The 16,175-nt window shown below is 39.1% G+C and overlaps 1 protein-coding gene across 1 annotated transcript in view; it reads right to left on the bottom strand.

The window, feature by feature from the left end:
• Positions 1 to 6,843: 6,843 nt before the first annotated feature.
• Positions 6,844 to 16,175, bottom strand: part of NRXN3 (neurexin 3) — a 995,103-nt gene continuing 985,771 nt past the window's right edge. Inside the window, exon 16 of the mRNA XM_063290181.1 lies at positions 6,844 to 8,941. Coding sequence (XP_063146251.1) covers positions 8,016 to 8,941 — 926 coding nt within the window. The 3' untranslated portion in view covers positions 6,844 to 8,015. The remainder of the gene's footprint in view (positions 8,942 to 16,175) is intronic.

The following is a 16,175-nucleotide window of genomic DNA, read 5'->3' as shown; positions in this document are numbered from 1 at the left end:
TATCAATCAGAATCTACCAGCAAATGAATGGTTATACACAGATAGATATACATGCACGCATATGCATGAACACATGAAATAAATAAATAAATAAACGAACACAGCAAGTAAACAAACAAATAAATGGGATTTAAAGGCTATGACATGCAGAGATGGCAAAGGGCCTGTACCATTTTCTTGCAAATTCCATATCTGTATAAGTTACGAGTACATTTATAACAGTAAATGCTGAGCTGAAATGTTGCTTCTGCTGACTCCTGGTAACTGCCTGGACAAGTCCCTGAAGTTTTCTTGGCCAGGTTTTTCAGAAGTGGTTTGCCATTGCCTCCTTCCCAAGGCTGAGAGAAAGTGACTGGCCCAAAGTCACCCAGCTGGCTTCATGCCTAAGGTGGGACTAAAACTCACGGTGTTCCAGTTTTTAGCCTGGTATCTTAACCACTACACCAAACTGGCTGTCTAACAGATTGCCTGTTAATTGACTAAACAGGGTACAATATTCCAATTATTAGGCAGGGTTTTTTTGTTTTTTGGTCAAAAAGCTGTGCTGTTAAAACCTGAAGGCGAATACCAGATAAAAAGGCCCTCTTCTTTATCACCCACATATAGGAAGAATGCCCCTTCTAACATTATTCCAGCTACAATACATATATACCTATCATCTAAAAGCCTAAAAGTATATACTTGCCATTCAAAAATATTTTACTCATCAACTAATTAATTAATTCATCAACTAGGCCTAATTTAAGTAACTGCTTCAAATGACTTTAGGGGTGTTACAACTATAGTAAACTCTTGATAATATATTCCTAGGTATCTGTAGCAGAAAATAAATTCATGGCTTGAATTGCCTGAATTAAACACAATTGATTTGGCTCACAGGAGGAACTTCAGACAGGAGCCTCACTTTATGGAGACTTTGGCTCCACCTACATGCAACCAGAATGAGAAAACAGAGGTGGGGAGAATAAATTGTGCCGTTTAATATCACCCTCCAGTTTGGAAAACTCTACAAATAAAAAACTAACTCAACAGGAAACAAAAACAGTCTACAACTGCTCTCCCTGATGAGCAATTATTAATTTAAGTAATTTGTTTTAAAATTTATAAACATTCACAGTTGGTATCCTTGCCTGTTTAATGACATATTACAGTATAGCATTCTTACCACCTACCTCATCCTGTGGTGTTTGTTTTCTAGTCCTAAGAGGCTATCAGGACAGTGCCTTGAAAAATTGAGACAATCTGCAATGGATTTCAAATATTGCTCTAACTGGAATCAGATATATCCATGTGATCTGTTGCATAGGAATTGATCTGTTTGTTCTTATAAAGGCAGCAAAAGGATATTGTTGGATTCATCATGATGGCATCATGATGAGTAAATAAATGAGACCTTGATAGTACAGATGATGTTACTGTAATAGAATTGTGTGAGTAGATGTAGAATCAACCCTTGGATTGGTTTGGGGATTTACTCTACAAGTTTGTATCCAGTGAATTCACCTTTATAAATAAATATAAGTAATAGATTGTTGGAGATATGTAGGAGCAGTTTTACTTGCAAGTGCAATCCTCTTTTATTTTATTTTTATTGGTCTTCATGGATGCTGTAATTTGAAGACATGTCTGGCTGGAGAATTATGGAGGATGAAGTCCAACTTGACTGTGAAAACCATTCTTAGAGAATGCTACTGCCTTTCACATAGACTGCCAGTATGGGAATGAATTCTGTACACTTTCTCCTCTTTTTTGCTGGGTTGAACATGCATTCATTGGACTGCACTGAGGGTGAAAGCAGAGTGCTCATGAAATGCAGTGTTCCTCACATGAAATGCACCCTTGGATACATTTTTATTCAATACTTTATTTATTTGACATTCTGGTCCTTAAAGAACTTAAAAAGTGAAACCTCAACTTACCTCAAAAGAATTTAAAAGCAGCTTGGTTTGCATTTTTTAAAAAATGTGTATCTGGTATCCTCAGAGACAGAGAAGATGGGGGGTGTAGTAAATCAATCAATCAATTAATTAATTAATTCGAGCAAGTTCCTTTGTCAGGGGGAGCATAGAAAACTCAAGCAGAATGATCTTAGGCTGTAAAAAACACTTGGCCAAAGAGACATTTTAAATCACATTATGCCAGAATGAAGCTCCTGAAGAGAAACTAAACAATTATGCAAGCCACTCCTCATATTCAATGAACTAAGAGCTGTCATGTCAGGCTGAAACAACAGAACAACCATATGAGCTTATGTTAAGAGCATGGAGGGCCCAGGAACACAACACTTTTTGTGGGGGTGGGGGAGACCAAAACCATCAGAATTCTTGTTCTGTCTGTGCTACCAGATCTGGGCTGCAAAAATCCAGACAACCACAAGGTGGCAGCAAAGAATTAGATTTTTATGTCTCTCTTCTCTGTTATCTAGCAGTCATCCAGCTTTTTGCAACTCAGATATGATAGCCCTAGTTCAATTCATGCTGTTTTCAAAAAGTCTATCACATAGCTTGAGAACAGTTCAGCATACACATTGAATGGGAAAGGAGGGTAGTGTAAAGTCCTCTTCCAGTATTTATATGTACATTAACCCACTCTGTTTCTTTCCCTTGTATCTTGGGCTTGATTGAAAATAATATTGTGCAGAAATCCATCTTCCATTTTCCTGAAAATTTTCTTCTCTTCAAAGCTGATTTCTGTTTTTTTACTTCTTCTTGGGATGTTTTAGAATTTTTTATGGTGATTTGACCAGTTTTGACCCTATAAAGTGCAGGAGGCCAGGATGCTTATTATTGTTGTTGTTGATGTTCCATGACTGCCTGTGCTGTGCAGCACAAGAAGCCAAGTAAGTTCTGATAGCTAAGAGGTAACTGGGCAATGAAAGACAAGAGACCAAGTTGCACACTACTTGGCCACCTTGTAACTAAGATACGTCCAGCACTGTAGCTATGAGAAGTTCAACAGATTTCTCTTTCCCTTTGACAAAAAAGAAAAAAAGAATGAAAGAAAAGAAAATGAAAAGTTTTTTTCTTTTTCATCAACTTGAATGAAAACCCTCCCCCCACCCCCAAAAAGCAGTGCATCACTCAGAAGTAAAGGCTCTTTTCCATGTTCACAGCAAGACTCATTCCTGTTCTGCTGGGTGGCATTAGATGGAAAAAAGCACTCACGGTCCTGACAGGTCTCTCTCTTTTTGCAATGCTGCCCAGAATGAAAACATGGTCATTCCAGAAAATGTTATGCGAAGAATAATGAAGCGTTGATAGGAGCTCTGTCTGGAAAAGCCAAGAATCTCAGCTACCCCATGCATTTTCAAAAGTGAGCCAATTTTTTTCCAAGGAAAGAGAAAGGCTATCCAAGCTTTGTTCTCTTGGCGTTCTACTCTCTGTGGGGCAGCTGGGAGCAAGAATCCCAAATCCACTCCCAGCAAGGTTCATGGCAAAAACCGTTTGCGTCCTGATATAGGAAAGAGCACTTTGACTCCATCAATTAGTGAGGCTTATGGAATGGAACCCAACCAAGGTGGCTCCGGTGCTACTAAGAACAGAGAAAAAGGGGATCCTAGTAAGCTTCTTGACCACTCAGTAATTATAAATCAATCTTTCAAGATGATGTTAAGGCAAATGTCATAAAGCTGCATCTGGTCAGATCATAGTTTCCTTGAGGAATCTCATATCATTTGCAACTTGATAATGCCTGATCCTAGTTTGGCAGGGAAAAGGAAAGTCTCAGACTAGAGACCTTCGGCATGCAAACCTTGTGCTCTGTTCTGAGTAATGACACTTTCTTCATATGTGTCATCTGCACTTTGGGGTCCTACAGAGTTCTTTCTGTCACCCTCCCCCCCTCCCCCTGCAAATTGGCATCTGCATGAAATGGTTAATCTAGTTTCATCACTAAAACATGCAGCCTACTTGTCTCTGGAGGCAGATGAGGCTATGCCTGACTCCTGGAATAGATTGGAGGAAGCCTGAAGGGTAGACTCAGAAAAGATAAAACTATTACTGATAAGTAGTTATTCAGGCTAGATGGAGCAACATTCAGATGGTTTCCAAAGGAACTGCACTCCCCATGGAGAATTAGGTCCATCACTTGAAAATGCCTTTGTATCTATCAGTCATTGGAGGCTCAAAGAGGCTTTGTGGTGTGGTGTGGTTTATGGCTTATATCAATATAGGCTGGTATCCCAGCCTTCCCTCCCTGTTGGATACTGGCTGCAGCATTTCCTGATCTTTTGATCTCCCATTTGGATTCCTGGAGTGGCTTGAAATAGCGATGACCACAACTGGTATAGAACAATGGCTATGGCAGTGTTATCACGACTGACCGTTTTGGGTTTATCTGCCTTGATTTGAAAGGATGTAAAACAAGCAACAGCTTGGGACTATGGCATCTTTCTTCTTTATGTGCTTATTTGTGTGCTTATAGACTCATTTTCAGAACCCTCATATGTACAGTGTGAATGCGAAAGGTCCCCTATGCAAGCACCAATCATATCTGACCCTTTGGGGGGACGCTGCTTTTGCAACGTTTTCTTGGCAGACTATAGCGGGGTGGTTATGTACAGCACCCTTTCTTTAACTAAGTGTGAGGCTTTTCTATTTGCCTTCAATGCTAGGTTAATACTTCATGGTTCTTTAGGGCTTTTAAAGCCTCCATGGTTTTAATCCCTTGAACATGTTTCTCTTGTGGGGGGGATGGGTGCATTGCATCAATATTACTTCATGTGTTCTTGCATTTTATCAATAAGGTCTTTATACTGTTTTTATTGTGCTGGCTTTGCTTTTTTTTAATTCAGATTTTATGCTGATATTTGAAATGCTTACATATTTTTGTTCTGTGGATATTTTTAATTATGCTTAGGGAATTGGTTTGATAGACAGCTTGCAAATCCAAACAATGAATCAATCAATTAGCAAATTAACAATGCCCTGGTGGTCTTTGATTATATACTACTAAATATGGAGTTTCTGCTACAAAAACCAGATATTGTTCATAAACCTAAGAATATGAACAAAAGTGTGATGCACTGGTTCAGAGCATAGAGTTTAGAAATGAGAGAATCAGGATTGAAGTTCATTAGCCCAGGAAACTCATTGACTCATTCACTCCAAGGTTTGTTGTGAGGTTAAACTGTGACAAGCCTGCATCTGTTTTTCTAAGCTCCCTTGCAGAACAAACTTGTTAAATTAGTTGAAGTGTTCTTATAACCAAATCTCTTAAGAAAAAGGAAAATCCCTTATCTCTTTGGACAGAAAGTCACAGCAACAACAAGGGCTTTGGGAAGAACATTTTATTGCTAAGCATATTCTTGAACAAAAAGGCAATTATGAAAAGAAAAGAACTGGGGAAAAAGGAAAGGATGGAGAGAAGAAAGGAAACAAAAGTGAGGGAGAACAGCACAATAACGTTAACAAAAATCTTCACAGTTCTGCTCGGAAAATAATAGTGAAATGGGAGAAGCTTCCAGACAGAAATGCAGATGCTCCCCAAAATCTGTCCCAAACAAACAGACAGAAGGAAAGAAAAGTGGGTTTCCTAAAGATAAAGAAAAAAAAAGAAAAAGAAAAAAGCAGAAAATCATTTCACAAGACTCCAAGAACAGCAGCAATCTTTTACAGACATCAAGATATAATCAACTCCATATATGTTTGGCCAGTTAGGCTGTTGAAAATCGTGCTTTCATATCTTTTAAAACCTTCCTTCCTTCCTTCCTTCCTTCCTTCCTTCCTTCCTTCCTTCCTTCCTTCCTTCCTTCCTTCCTTCCTTCCTTCCTTCCTTCCTTATTTTTTCTCTGTTGTAGTGTAAAAAATAATTAAAAAGTAAACCGAAGAAAACCAAACAAACCTCACGCACACCAAAAAGATTTGTTAGCCAGGTAAGCCTCTACTCAAAGCATATGAGAAGGCCGCCTTCTTTTTATTGTTCCCATGTGCGTGTGTGCATTAGATAACACGTCTTCAAAGATTCATGCGACTTATAAACACCAGCAAGAGTAGATTTCTAAACCTAAACAGCTGATTAGATTTCATCTGTACACAGGAAAATTGTACATTTTTTTATTTGCCAGAGTCCTCTAAGTTGTGTGTTTTCCCTATTTCTATCAGTCTCTCTGTCTTCCTTGTTTGCTTTATTTATTATTATATTGTTAGCTTTGCACATGATATTTGTGGCCAGAAAACACCAGTTGGTTATTTTTATTGTACAGTAAGTTGCTCTTTTTAAAAAAAATGGAAGAGATTTTTTTTAAAAGAAACAAACGAAATAAAATACACTGAATATAATCAACAACCCAATGAAATCTCAGATCATTATATGTACATCAAGGTACCCATCTAGAAATTACACCAGCCAAAAAAAAAATTGTAGTAAAATATGTAAACAATTTTTTTTGTCTGAATTTTTTTTTTTGACACAGGTAACTGTGACAAGGTTAAAATGCACGCTGTCTTCACATTTTTAAAGTTTAGATTTTTGCTGTTTTGTAAAAACATTTTTCTTTACAACAGTCTCATTTCATATTAAGATTTTAACAGCATTTCTGTTCCAGTCGTCCCATCAAACATACCATGATAAATATATCTGTGTCTGTATATATATATATATATTTATTTATATTTATATTTATATTTATTTATTTATATATATTATACTATTAATAAGCTCCTTTTTTTCTGTGTGTCATAAGGACTTTTTAAATTTATCTTCTTTCATAAAAAGTGAAGGGAAAGGAAGCATTGGGCAAATGGCAGGACAGCAAATCAGAAATGTCAATCTACAAAATTAAATTGTCACATATGAAACATACCGTCATGATTTTAAAAAACCACACACACACACACACACACACACACACACACACACCTATTTTGCATTCCTCCACAACATTTTTTGGCTTGTGTGACATGTGGTTTTGTCACAAGACAAACTCTATAATCTTTCTAAAGACTTTATTCAGTTGATTACTACTCTTTGCATTCATGCAGTGTCATCAGCCCAGGAACCAGACAATGGCTCCTTTATTTTTGCTTGGACTATTCAATTCAGAATAACTACTTTTGATTTGGTTTTGAATTTTCTTTTCTTTTTCCCCACAGTTGAGCAAATGGATTTCTTTGGCTAGGGGCTCCTAGTCAAAGAAGAAACTGTTATCATCTTACGACTTTGCTTACAAATACTAGAGCCAGTATCTGGGGTTGTCCAATTTTCCATGACCATCATTTTCAGCATGATCACCATCACTGCCACCGCCTCACCTTTGTTTTTTATGTTAACAACTTACTGCAGACAACAGATTCAAGAGACAACACAACCTGATATGTAGAGCAAACACTGTGGATAGAACTTGCGTTCATATATGGCAACAGTCTTTATTTATGATATTTTTTCCCCAATACTTTTTCTTGACTTATGTCCTGGCTCATTCTCCCAAAACCTCTCACAGAAAATGAAATAAACTCAGACAAAAAATATAATGAAAACCCCAAACCATTTATTATTATTATTTCTTTCCCCCTCACATCTTGAAAAATGATACTCAGGCTGCACATGGCCAGATCAGTTGTTCTGTTTAGATTCTAACATTTCCACTTTTTTTCTTTTTCTATTTTTTGTTATTTTTTTAAAATAATAAACTGAAAAAAATAGCGTACAGTCAAAGATTGTGAACATCATTAAAGACTCACTTGGAGATACGAAACAAGTAAGCCGTGAAATCTTCTGCCCTTGCAGAACAGTTCAGCTGAGGAGGAGCTCAGAAGGCTTTTAAGTCTGCCAACATGGATATGCTGGGGAGGCCTTCTTCTGAACACGATGTGTGCCTTATAATACAGGAGGGCAGAGTTTGGGGACTCCAAGCAGTGATTGAAAACTTAGCAGTCAACGACTGAAATGTTTATGCTCGACATTGGTCTCAAACTGCAAACGGTCGCTCCCAATCTTGTTGGCTGCAACAGTTTTGGTTCAGTTATAGCTCATTCAATATTTATATATTTATATATAAATATGTATTTTTTTTGTTTTTACACATAATATTCCTTGTCCTTGTTTTTCTGTTTCTTGTGGCCACTCTTTGAACTCTGCTGCTTCTCCTTCATGAGCGTGCCATTGCTCTGGGCCGAGTTGCTGATGTAGTTCCGCGTCTCGTCCACCTGATAGGACCCTTCATCCCTGTTCCTGTACTTGTACATGGCATACAGGAGGATCAGGATGCAGAGGGCAGCAGCAGCCACAATGCCGACGACCATTCCTGTTGTGCTGCTCGACTCACGGACCACCTCTGAGGCCCCCGGAACCCGTCTGATTCCTGGCTCCGTGGGGTTTGCTGTGGGCACATTACGGAACATGGGGGAAGTTATTAGCGGGCTCTTCAGTTTTGTGCTGTCTAGCTCATAGGCAGTGGGCAACGGAAGCAAGACTATATCAGGCTGGGGTTTGAGGTCACGGTTATTCATGTTGCCAGCTGGCAATTTGGGCACCATCCCAGTCGAGGACGAAGCTGTGGAGCGGATCAGCTCAGGGGACAAAGCTGTGATAGTAGTCCTACCAGTTTCGGAGATTTTGTTAGGTCTAAAGTTCTTGGCTTCCCACTTGGGTGCGTGTGCTTTGTAGCCACCTTCGAAGATTGAAGTGGAAAGACTTTTATCTGTTACCAAGGAGAAGGTGGTGTAAAAATCTTCATCATCAGTAGGGGGTAGGTTAGAGTCAAAAGTTTCCCCTGAGCCATACCCAGATATCACCAAGCCATCATCATCACAACCATCGCTGCCTTGGTCCGACAAGCAAGGTAACCCCGCCTCAGAGGTCATGGACAGGGAATCTTTGGTGGTCTCAATAATGGTGAGGAGGGGACGGAAGGTAGTGGGGAGTGTAATGAAAGGTGCACGAGTAGTAATAGGAGGGATATCTAAAGGGTCTTCTACAAGAAGAGGGATAACTAATTCACCTCCTGGACAGAAGAAAAGAAAAAAGGAAAAGGTTAGTTCATCTTGAATGCAATACAGAATGTGATGTTCAGCTCACCTGTCTCAAAAGCTGAGTGTGTAAAGCTGTATATGTATATGGGCAGTTGTACCAAGCTAGCAGGTTATAAGCTGTTAACTATCTCAACGGGGCTCTACATTTTTTGTACCCACCCCATTTAGATGTAGGATACATTAAATCTATCCTCTTTCAACTTTTCAAACACAGGGCATGTGTAATTTGGTTGTTGAAGATACTCTCAGAGTGACTTGCAGAATTCTAACATTATATATTTCTTCTGTTCACTGTAATATTTGATGGCTTTTCAGTAAATGCATGTTTCATTGTAATGTCTAGTTAGAAATATGTTCATTCTTTTCTTTTAATTCACAGCATTTCAAAGATTTTAAAAGTAAAATATCCCTCTAGTCATGCTAAGTTCTTGGAGGCTTCATAGACATATCTATGCAATTTATTGTCAGCGTTACAGAAGTAGCTTGATATTGCCCTATTTTGGGACATGTTTTGATTTTCTTGTCTAGCCAACAGCTCTTAGAGTCCCAAAAGATCCCAATCCAAATACTAACTGAGCCTTGTTAACTTCAAAGCCTTTTTAAGATTAACTATGTGCTGTCAGCAACTCAGGCCTCTCAAAGGCTATCTCACTTTTAAAAAGTTAGAATTCATCAAGTGTAGGGAGCAAAAAAAAAAAAGATACCAATCAAGCGTACTTTAAGATTATATCACTTGCTTCCAACAAAACTTCTGAAATGTCCATTTACATCTCCTAAGAACCTGGAAAGTTCATCCATTTACAGATGCCTGATTTAGCCAAGTGGTAATTCTCCTAACATCACTGCTACCACTTTCATAATTATGGTGGCATAGAATCTGTTGGATACGTCTGATACTGAAATAAATGAATGGTGTCATAGAATTGCATTGGTATTGCAGGCATGGTCTTGAATCCAAGGAAGTCTTTGCTGCCAACTATTAGGATGGGAGGATGAGTAGTGTCAGAGTAGCACTGAATTCCAGGACAGGGTTGGTAATAGAGGAAATATTTCTGGGCTCTAATTGTGCCATCCCAATAAAGAACAGACTTTCAAACTAACTTAGGCATTGAAATTAAAGAAAAAAGAAAAAAAGGTAGCAGAAAATAAATGCAGATATCTTTATCCTTCAGAGGGTAGAGGAAGGCACAAGATCAGCTGTTGTTCAGTTGATACTAATCAATTGAAGACTTAGTCTAGAAAGTGGAAATAGGAGAAGCATTTGAGAAATATAATCTTGTTATGCTAGAATTCTTGGTTTTAAGGGAAAATTATTAATTTAATCAGTATTCATAGCATGAGTTTCAACTTATTAACACTTTACAACCAAAACATAACCTCAATAGAATAAAAACAACAAAACAATGCTATAATTATAAAAGCCACAGGGAATCAGTTCAGTGCAGTTGAACACATCTTAGTTGATTTTAATAAACTCAGAGCAATGATAAATAAGATTCCATCACAGAGAAAGCTAATGGGAAAGGGAGCTCAAGATAGATGGGAGCTTCTCAAAAAGGCAAATATTAAAAGCACAACTGCAAATAACTCCAAGAGGAAACGTAATGGAAAACAGCAGAAGAAGCTGATGTGGCTGCACAAAAAGCTCAATGGGCATTTGAAAGTGAAAAAGAAGGAGGAAAGAGAGACAGGTCACCAAGGAGAGGTGCATACAGGGAGTCCAAAATTGTAGAGATGGTGTAAGAAAAGCTAGATTTCTGAATCTGCTGAGGTTAGTGAAGGAAACTATGAATAGAACAAAAAAAAGTTTCTTCTGGTATATTTAAAATAAGTGGAAGTGAAAAGTGTATAATATCTCTTGATGCTAACAGGAAACAAAGAAAAGAAAAACTTCTTGTTTAAGAAAAAAATGTATGTACCACCAGGAAATTGTTAAAAGAAGGATAAGGGGGTAGAGTTGATCCTTGAGAGTGACAGAAATATCATCAGGAATACCTATATACTTCAAATGAATTTAAATCTCCAGGATGAACTGCGTCCTAGGGAACTAAAGGAACTCAGTTGTCTGACCAGACTTTTGTGAAATAGCTTGAGAAATCCTGAAAAATGGATTTAAGCCAGATGGGCAAAAAGGGAAAAAGGAGGATCTAGGGAATGATAAAAATACCTAAGAGGATTCTAGTGCAGATCATAAAATGGTTGATCTATCATAACTTTAAAATAACGTAGTGATTACCAGATGTCAATTTGGATTTGTCAAGGGCTACACCTATCTTTAAAAAAAATAATTGGTAGATTATAGGAATGCTTTAGATGATTATATCTTGATTTCAGCAAAGCCTTTGATCAAGTACTCCATGATATTCTGATTACCAAGCTTTTTAAATGTGGCCTGGATAGCATGACAATGAAGTGGATATATAGCTGCCCTGAAAATTGTGAGCAAAGAGTTTTCATTAGTCAATGGTTCCTTACCAAACTTGTGTGAGACATCAAATAATGTGTCCCAAGTCCCAAGACTCTGACCTGGGATTTGAAATTTTCAATATATTTTAAAATTAATTAGATGACGAGATGGAGGAAATGATTATGCAGTTTGTAGGTGGCCAAAAATTGAGTGGGATGTCTAATACACAATAGCATAGCGATAAAATTGAAAATGATCTTATGTTACAGAAATTGGCTAAAATTTAAAATTTAAAAGGGGTAAATGCAATATGTAATATGCAAGGGTGCCTGATCTCTTCAATTAGGAAACAGAAATCAGTTGCATAATGAGGGGCATCTTCTCATCATCTTCCAATGCGCTAAACAGCAGCCTGTTTTCCATAGTATAACACATCCATTTTCTATAAAGACCCATTGGCAAAATGACTAAATCTCTATCTCTATCTCTATCTATCTCTTGTCTGTCTGTCTGTCTGTCTGTCTGTCTGTCTGTCTATCTATCTATCTATCTTTTTTTTTTTTCCAGGGGAGGAGGTCAAATCATACAGCTCAACATATTGCCTGTACAAGGGAACCTTAATTTGGAGTACTGTACTTGTAACCAATACATATCAGAACCCCAACCTAGCATCATCAATACAATTCAATTGAAACAAATGTATATTACGTTATTCTCAGTTAACTTTTTCCACTGATTCAAAGGGTTAGGCTTACAGTATAGTCCTCAGTAACTTTAATTCTTTGGGTGTGCAGTGATGACATGATTTGCATAATATTGTTCTTCTTTGGGAGGGATAGAGATATACCCAGTAAGTCACTCAGTAAATAACTGAGCCCTCCTGGTTCAAAATATTTAAGTCCAACTAGAAATAGTCCATAAAGCAAATTCAAATGTTATTGTTTCCAGAAGAGAAAGCAATAATGCAGAATATTTTCTTGCTGAAAATGCAGTAATCATAGGCACAGAAACTATTTTTGAACTGCTGGAAAAGCATAGTTTCTAGCAAGTCCTTGTTTATTTCTTCCTGTACTAAGCAATTATTTTATTTAATCTCTGCTGTAATTTGGACCTATTATTATCTCCTTTTGATTTTTATTGCTGTCCTGATATTTAGTCAATTGTTAAGAATGGTTTCTCAGTTTGTAAAAAAGTAGTTTCCTTTCATTTGAGCTTCACTTCTGGTGACTTCATGGATCTCTCCATGTAGTTTTCTCATATTCTAGAGCACTACAAAAGGGGTTTGCCATTGCCTTCTGGAATGTTTTTTCAACTTTCCAGGCTAGCCTAGCCTAGAGCCCTAGAAGTTTCCCATCTTATGTGCTAATCAATCCTGGCCCTGTTTAACTTCCAAGGCCAGAAAAAGTCAACTAGGTGCTATCACCTGTTTAGACCTTCAGATTTATATCCAGGCATTTTTTTTTTTAAGATTAACATGGAATCAAGCAATGTTTTGACTGGTGAATGCAAGTTCCCAAGCATCATTCAAGGTCTGTTGAGAATGCAATTTAGCCAGCATTATATAATGGCATTCATCTGTCACTTTATTATGCCATCTGTGACATAGGATTGAAGTTGTAAGTTTGTCAGTTCTTAATAGCCTGTTTAAAACATCTGAAGTTCCTTTGTTATGAAACTTTCTGATTTTTATAAAGGATTTAGTGCACAACTGAAGTTTCACTTTATCTAAGGCTGGTAAGAAAGACAACTATCCTTTTTCAGACTGAGGGTAAACTATGGAAATCTTGGCTATTTTGCAGTAAGGTGCGTGGATGTCTCTCTTTCTAATCACAAGGTTACTGAAACCTACTGTTCGAAAAATCAAGAGTTTTCATTCTAACAGCTTCTTTCATTTTGGTTCGTTATATTATTAATAACTTATTTTTCTTTTACGTTGACATTAATACTTTTGGACAGAGAATTAGCTTGGCAGGTTAAAGATGGGTCAATTTCATAATAATTCAGGGTGGAGTGGTGGGAGAGAGAGTTGCACGTATTCATAGAAATACAGTAGACTCTCAGTTAACTGGAACTCAAGCAACTGGCACTCTCAAGCAACCGGCAAAAAAAAAAAATAGGAGAAATAATACTTTAAATAAAAATTAAAATAAAATAAAATTCTAGTGGAAATGTAAGTTTAAACTTGGCATGCCATGCCCGCCGTGAGTAAGCCCACACTTATGTCAAGGAAGGCTGCTGTTGACCATTTAAAAGTTGCAGGATGGACAGAAACCGCTGACTTCCCTCACTGGGGCTCAGCAGCACCCATTGGTTCCCTACCATCCTGCCTTGAGGGGCTGAGAGAGGAGGGGAGGCAGTAGCAGCGGTTAAGGGCTGCGTGGCGCCGTCTTTCGTCCAAACCAGGAGCAGGCAGAAGAGGTGAGGGAGCAGCAGCCGCCAGGGCGCTACCTAGCACTAGCTCACGTTCTGCCCAGCCCCCAGTTCACTCATAGTGCAGCTGAATCCAGGCAGCCTAATCTGGTCACATGACGGCTCTGGCCAAGGGAGTCCCTGTCCTTCCCAGGACTGGAGCAACCGGAGGAGGCAAACTACGTGAGGAAGAGGGAGGCGAAGGAAAGTGGTGGAAACCTGTGGGGAGAGCCACGTGGCACGGAGATTTCCGTGCACTTTCCCTGAAGAGGAAATCCCAGCGAGGTCCAGCCCGTGGTGTGTTGGAAAAGCGAAGGGCGCAGCTACTTGTGTGCCAGCGAAGGGCAGCCGGAAAGTAGGGAAACCCCAGGAATCCCTTCCAAATCTGGCAGGACTGCGGGCACATGCTGCGGAGGAGCTGGCCGGTGAGCTTGCTCAGTGTTGATCGCCACATGGGGAGGACTCTCCGCTTCCACATTCCATTAGGCTCTCTTGACCCCTTCCTGGCCAGTCTCCTTCAAGGTTGCCAGTCATTCTTGTCACCCTGGCCCCCTGGTGGGTTGTCATCAACTTCTTCGTTCTTCTGCTGCTTCTTGCTTTTTAAGGCCGCTTGCTTTGAAAAGATGTGAAGCTGCTCTGGGGCGGGATGAGCTCCGGGCTGATTTTCGGCCATGCCCCGCCAAAGCATTCTGCCCAGAACTGCTCCTTAATTGGCGCACCTACCCCCTAATGCGCTGCCTCGTTATTGCTGGTGCTGCCGCCTGTGCATTGGCGGGGGGGGGGGAGAGGCCTATTTTTAATAGTAACTCTCAAGCAACTGGAAACTACATTTATCCGGCATCTACCAACCCCCATGGATGCTAGTTAACTGAGAGTCTACTGTAACTTCGAAAACTAATTTTACAAAGTTTGGTAGACTCATAGCAGCAAAGGAAGGGGCAAGTAAAGGAGACTTTCAGGATGGCTGGGGAACTGTATTGGACTGTAAGAATAACCTTGGAGACTGGAAGAAGTGTCGCAGCCTAGAAAAGGGTCTGATAAATGAAATCTGAGTCCAAAGGAGGGATGGAGGTGGAGGAGCATCTCAGAAGGGACCCTCCCTAGTTCTCTGGAAAGTAAAGGCAGGGGAGGGGGAAGTGCTTTCAGACATGCAAGATTCTGTCACTGTAACTTTACAATAAAGGTAATATTAGTACTCATGGTTTTGGTTTCCTGTCTGGACTACCTCTAAAGGCTGACAGGAACTCAGCACAAGGAAACCAAGAGCAAATTGATGCTAGGAGAAATTAAATTGAATAAGTTAAAGCTAGGGTCAAGGATCCAAAATAAATCTGTCTATAGATGCTTGTCCCAATCCCCTTTTTAATGCATACTTGTATGGAGGGGCGTGCTATTTTTAAGAGCTCAGTTAGGAAGTGGAATGCTCACACAGAGCATGCAGGAATGCCAAATGCATCAGTTTGCCTACTGGCCTCAGAAGTAGTGTCAATACATTTTTGTGTACTTCATTTTGTGACACTATATTAAGAAAAACATTAGCCTTACTCATCTGTACTGACCAAGCTAATATCCTCAGTTCTTGTTATTCTGCTCATTAATCTGGCAATTGCTTATTTATTCAGAATACAAATTCCAAAACTCAAAGGAATAGCCAGAAGAACCAAAGGCAGCCCACATAAATCTCGGGTAGCTGAATCAAGCTGCTAATTAAGAATTGCTAGATTAAAATAGAAAAAAAAATCAGACCATGCAGTAGTTGAAAGAACTGGCTATTCTTTAGGTTGGCTGTATAGGGTTTGTTATAACACCTTCATTCATTTCGCTAACAAGAGAATAAAAAGGCATAGAGTCCTAAATGGAATGAAATGCTGCTAGAAGAGGATGTGAGCCTCCTTCTCAGCTGAAGCATATACATCCATCCTTGAGTTGGTGGAAATGCTACACTGACCTGAAATTTGCTATCCCCATTGCTAATCCCTATCCATGCCCATCACCTGACTTGCCTCCAAGGAAACTGATGGCTCAACCTAACAAATTTTATATACCTTGAGGCTGTCCTTGGACAGCATCATAACAAGTGGTAAAAACTACTTTAATACTGATATAAATAAGGATGGCTGAAGCCTGTCTCACTCATGATTGGTAAGAGATGAAGCAATGGCATGAGGACACAATAGAGAAAGTATATTGCCAGGGCACATTGGCACTGTGGTTAGACAGAAGTGGGGACAAGCCCCGTGTCTGTCCCATATTTAGTTTGCTGGAACTTCTGGACGTTGCTGTCCCTAGACAATGCTTTACCTAATAAACTTAGATCTGGCTTCCTTCTTTTCCCTGCATAATTTTTGCTTCCAGCAGAAGGCCACACGCATTTATTGAAGTTATCTGTG

The sequence above is a fragment of the Candoia aspera genome, chromosome 1 (assembly GCF_035149785.1).
Source record: "Candoia aspera isolate rCanAsp1 chromosome 1, rCanAsp1.hap2, whole genome shotgun sequence".
In the NCBI taxonomy this organism is placed as follows: domain Eukaryota; kingdom Metazoa; phylum Chordata; class Lepidosauria; order Squamata; family Boidae; genus Candoia; species Candoia aspera.
The sequence above is the reverse complement of the archived record's forward strand: the minus strand, read 5'-3'. Positions and strand labels throughout refer to the sequence as shown.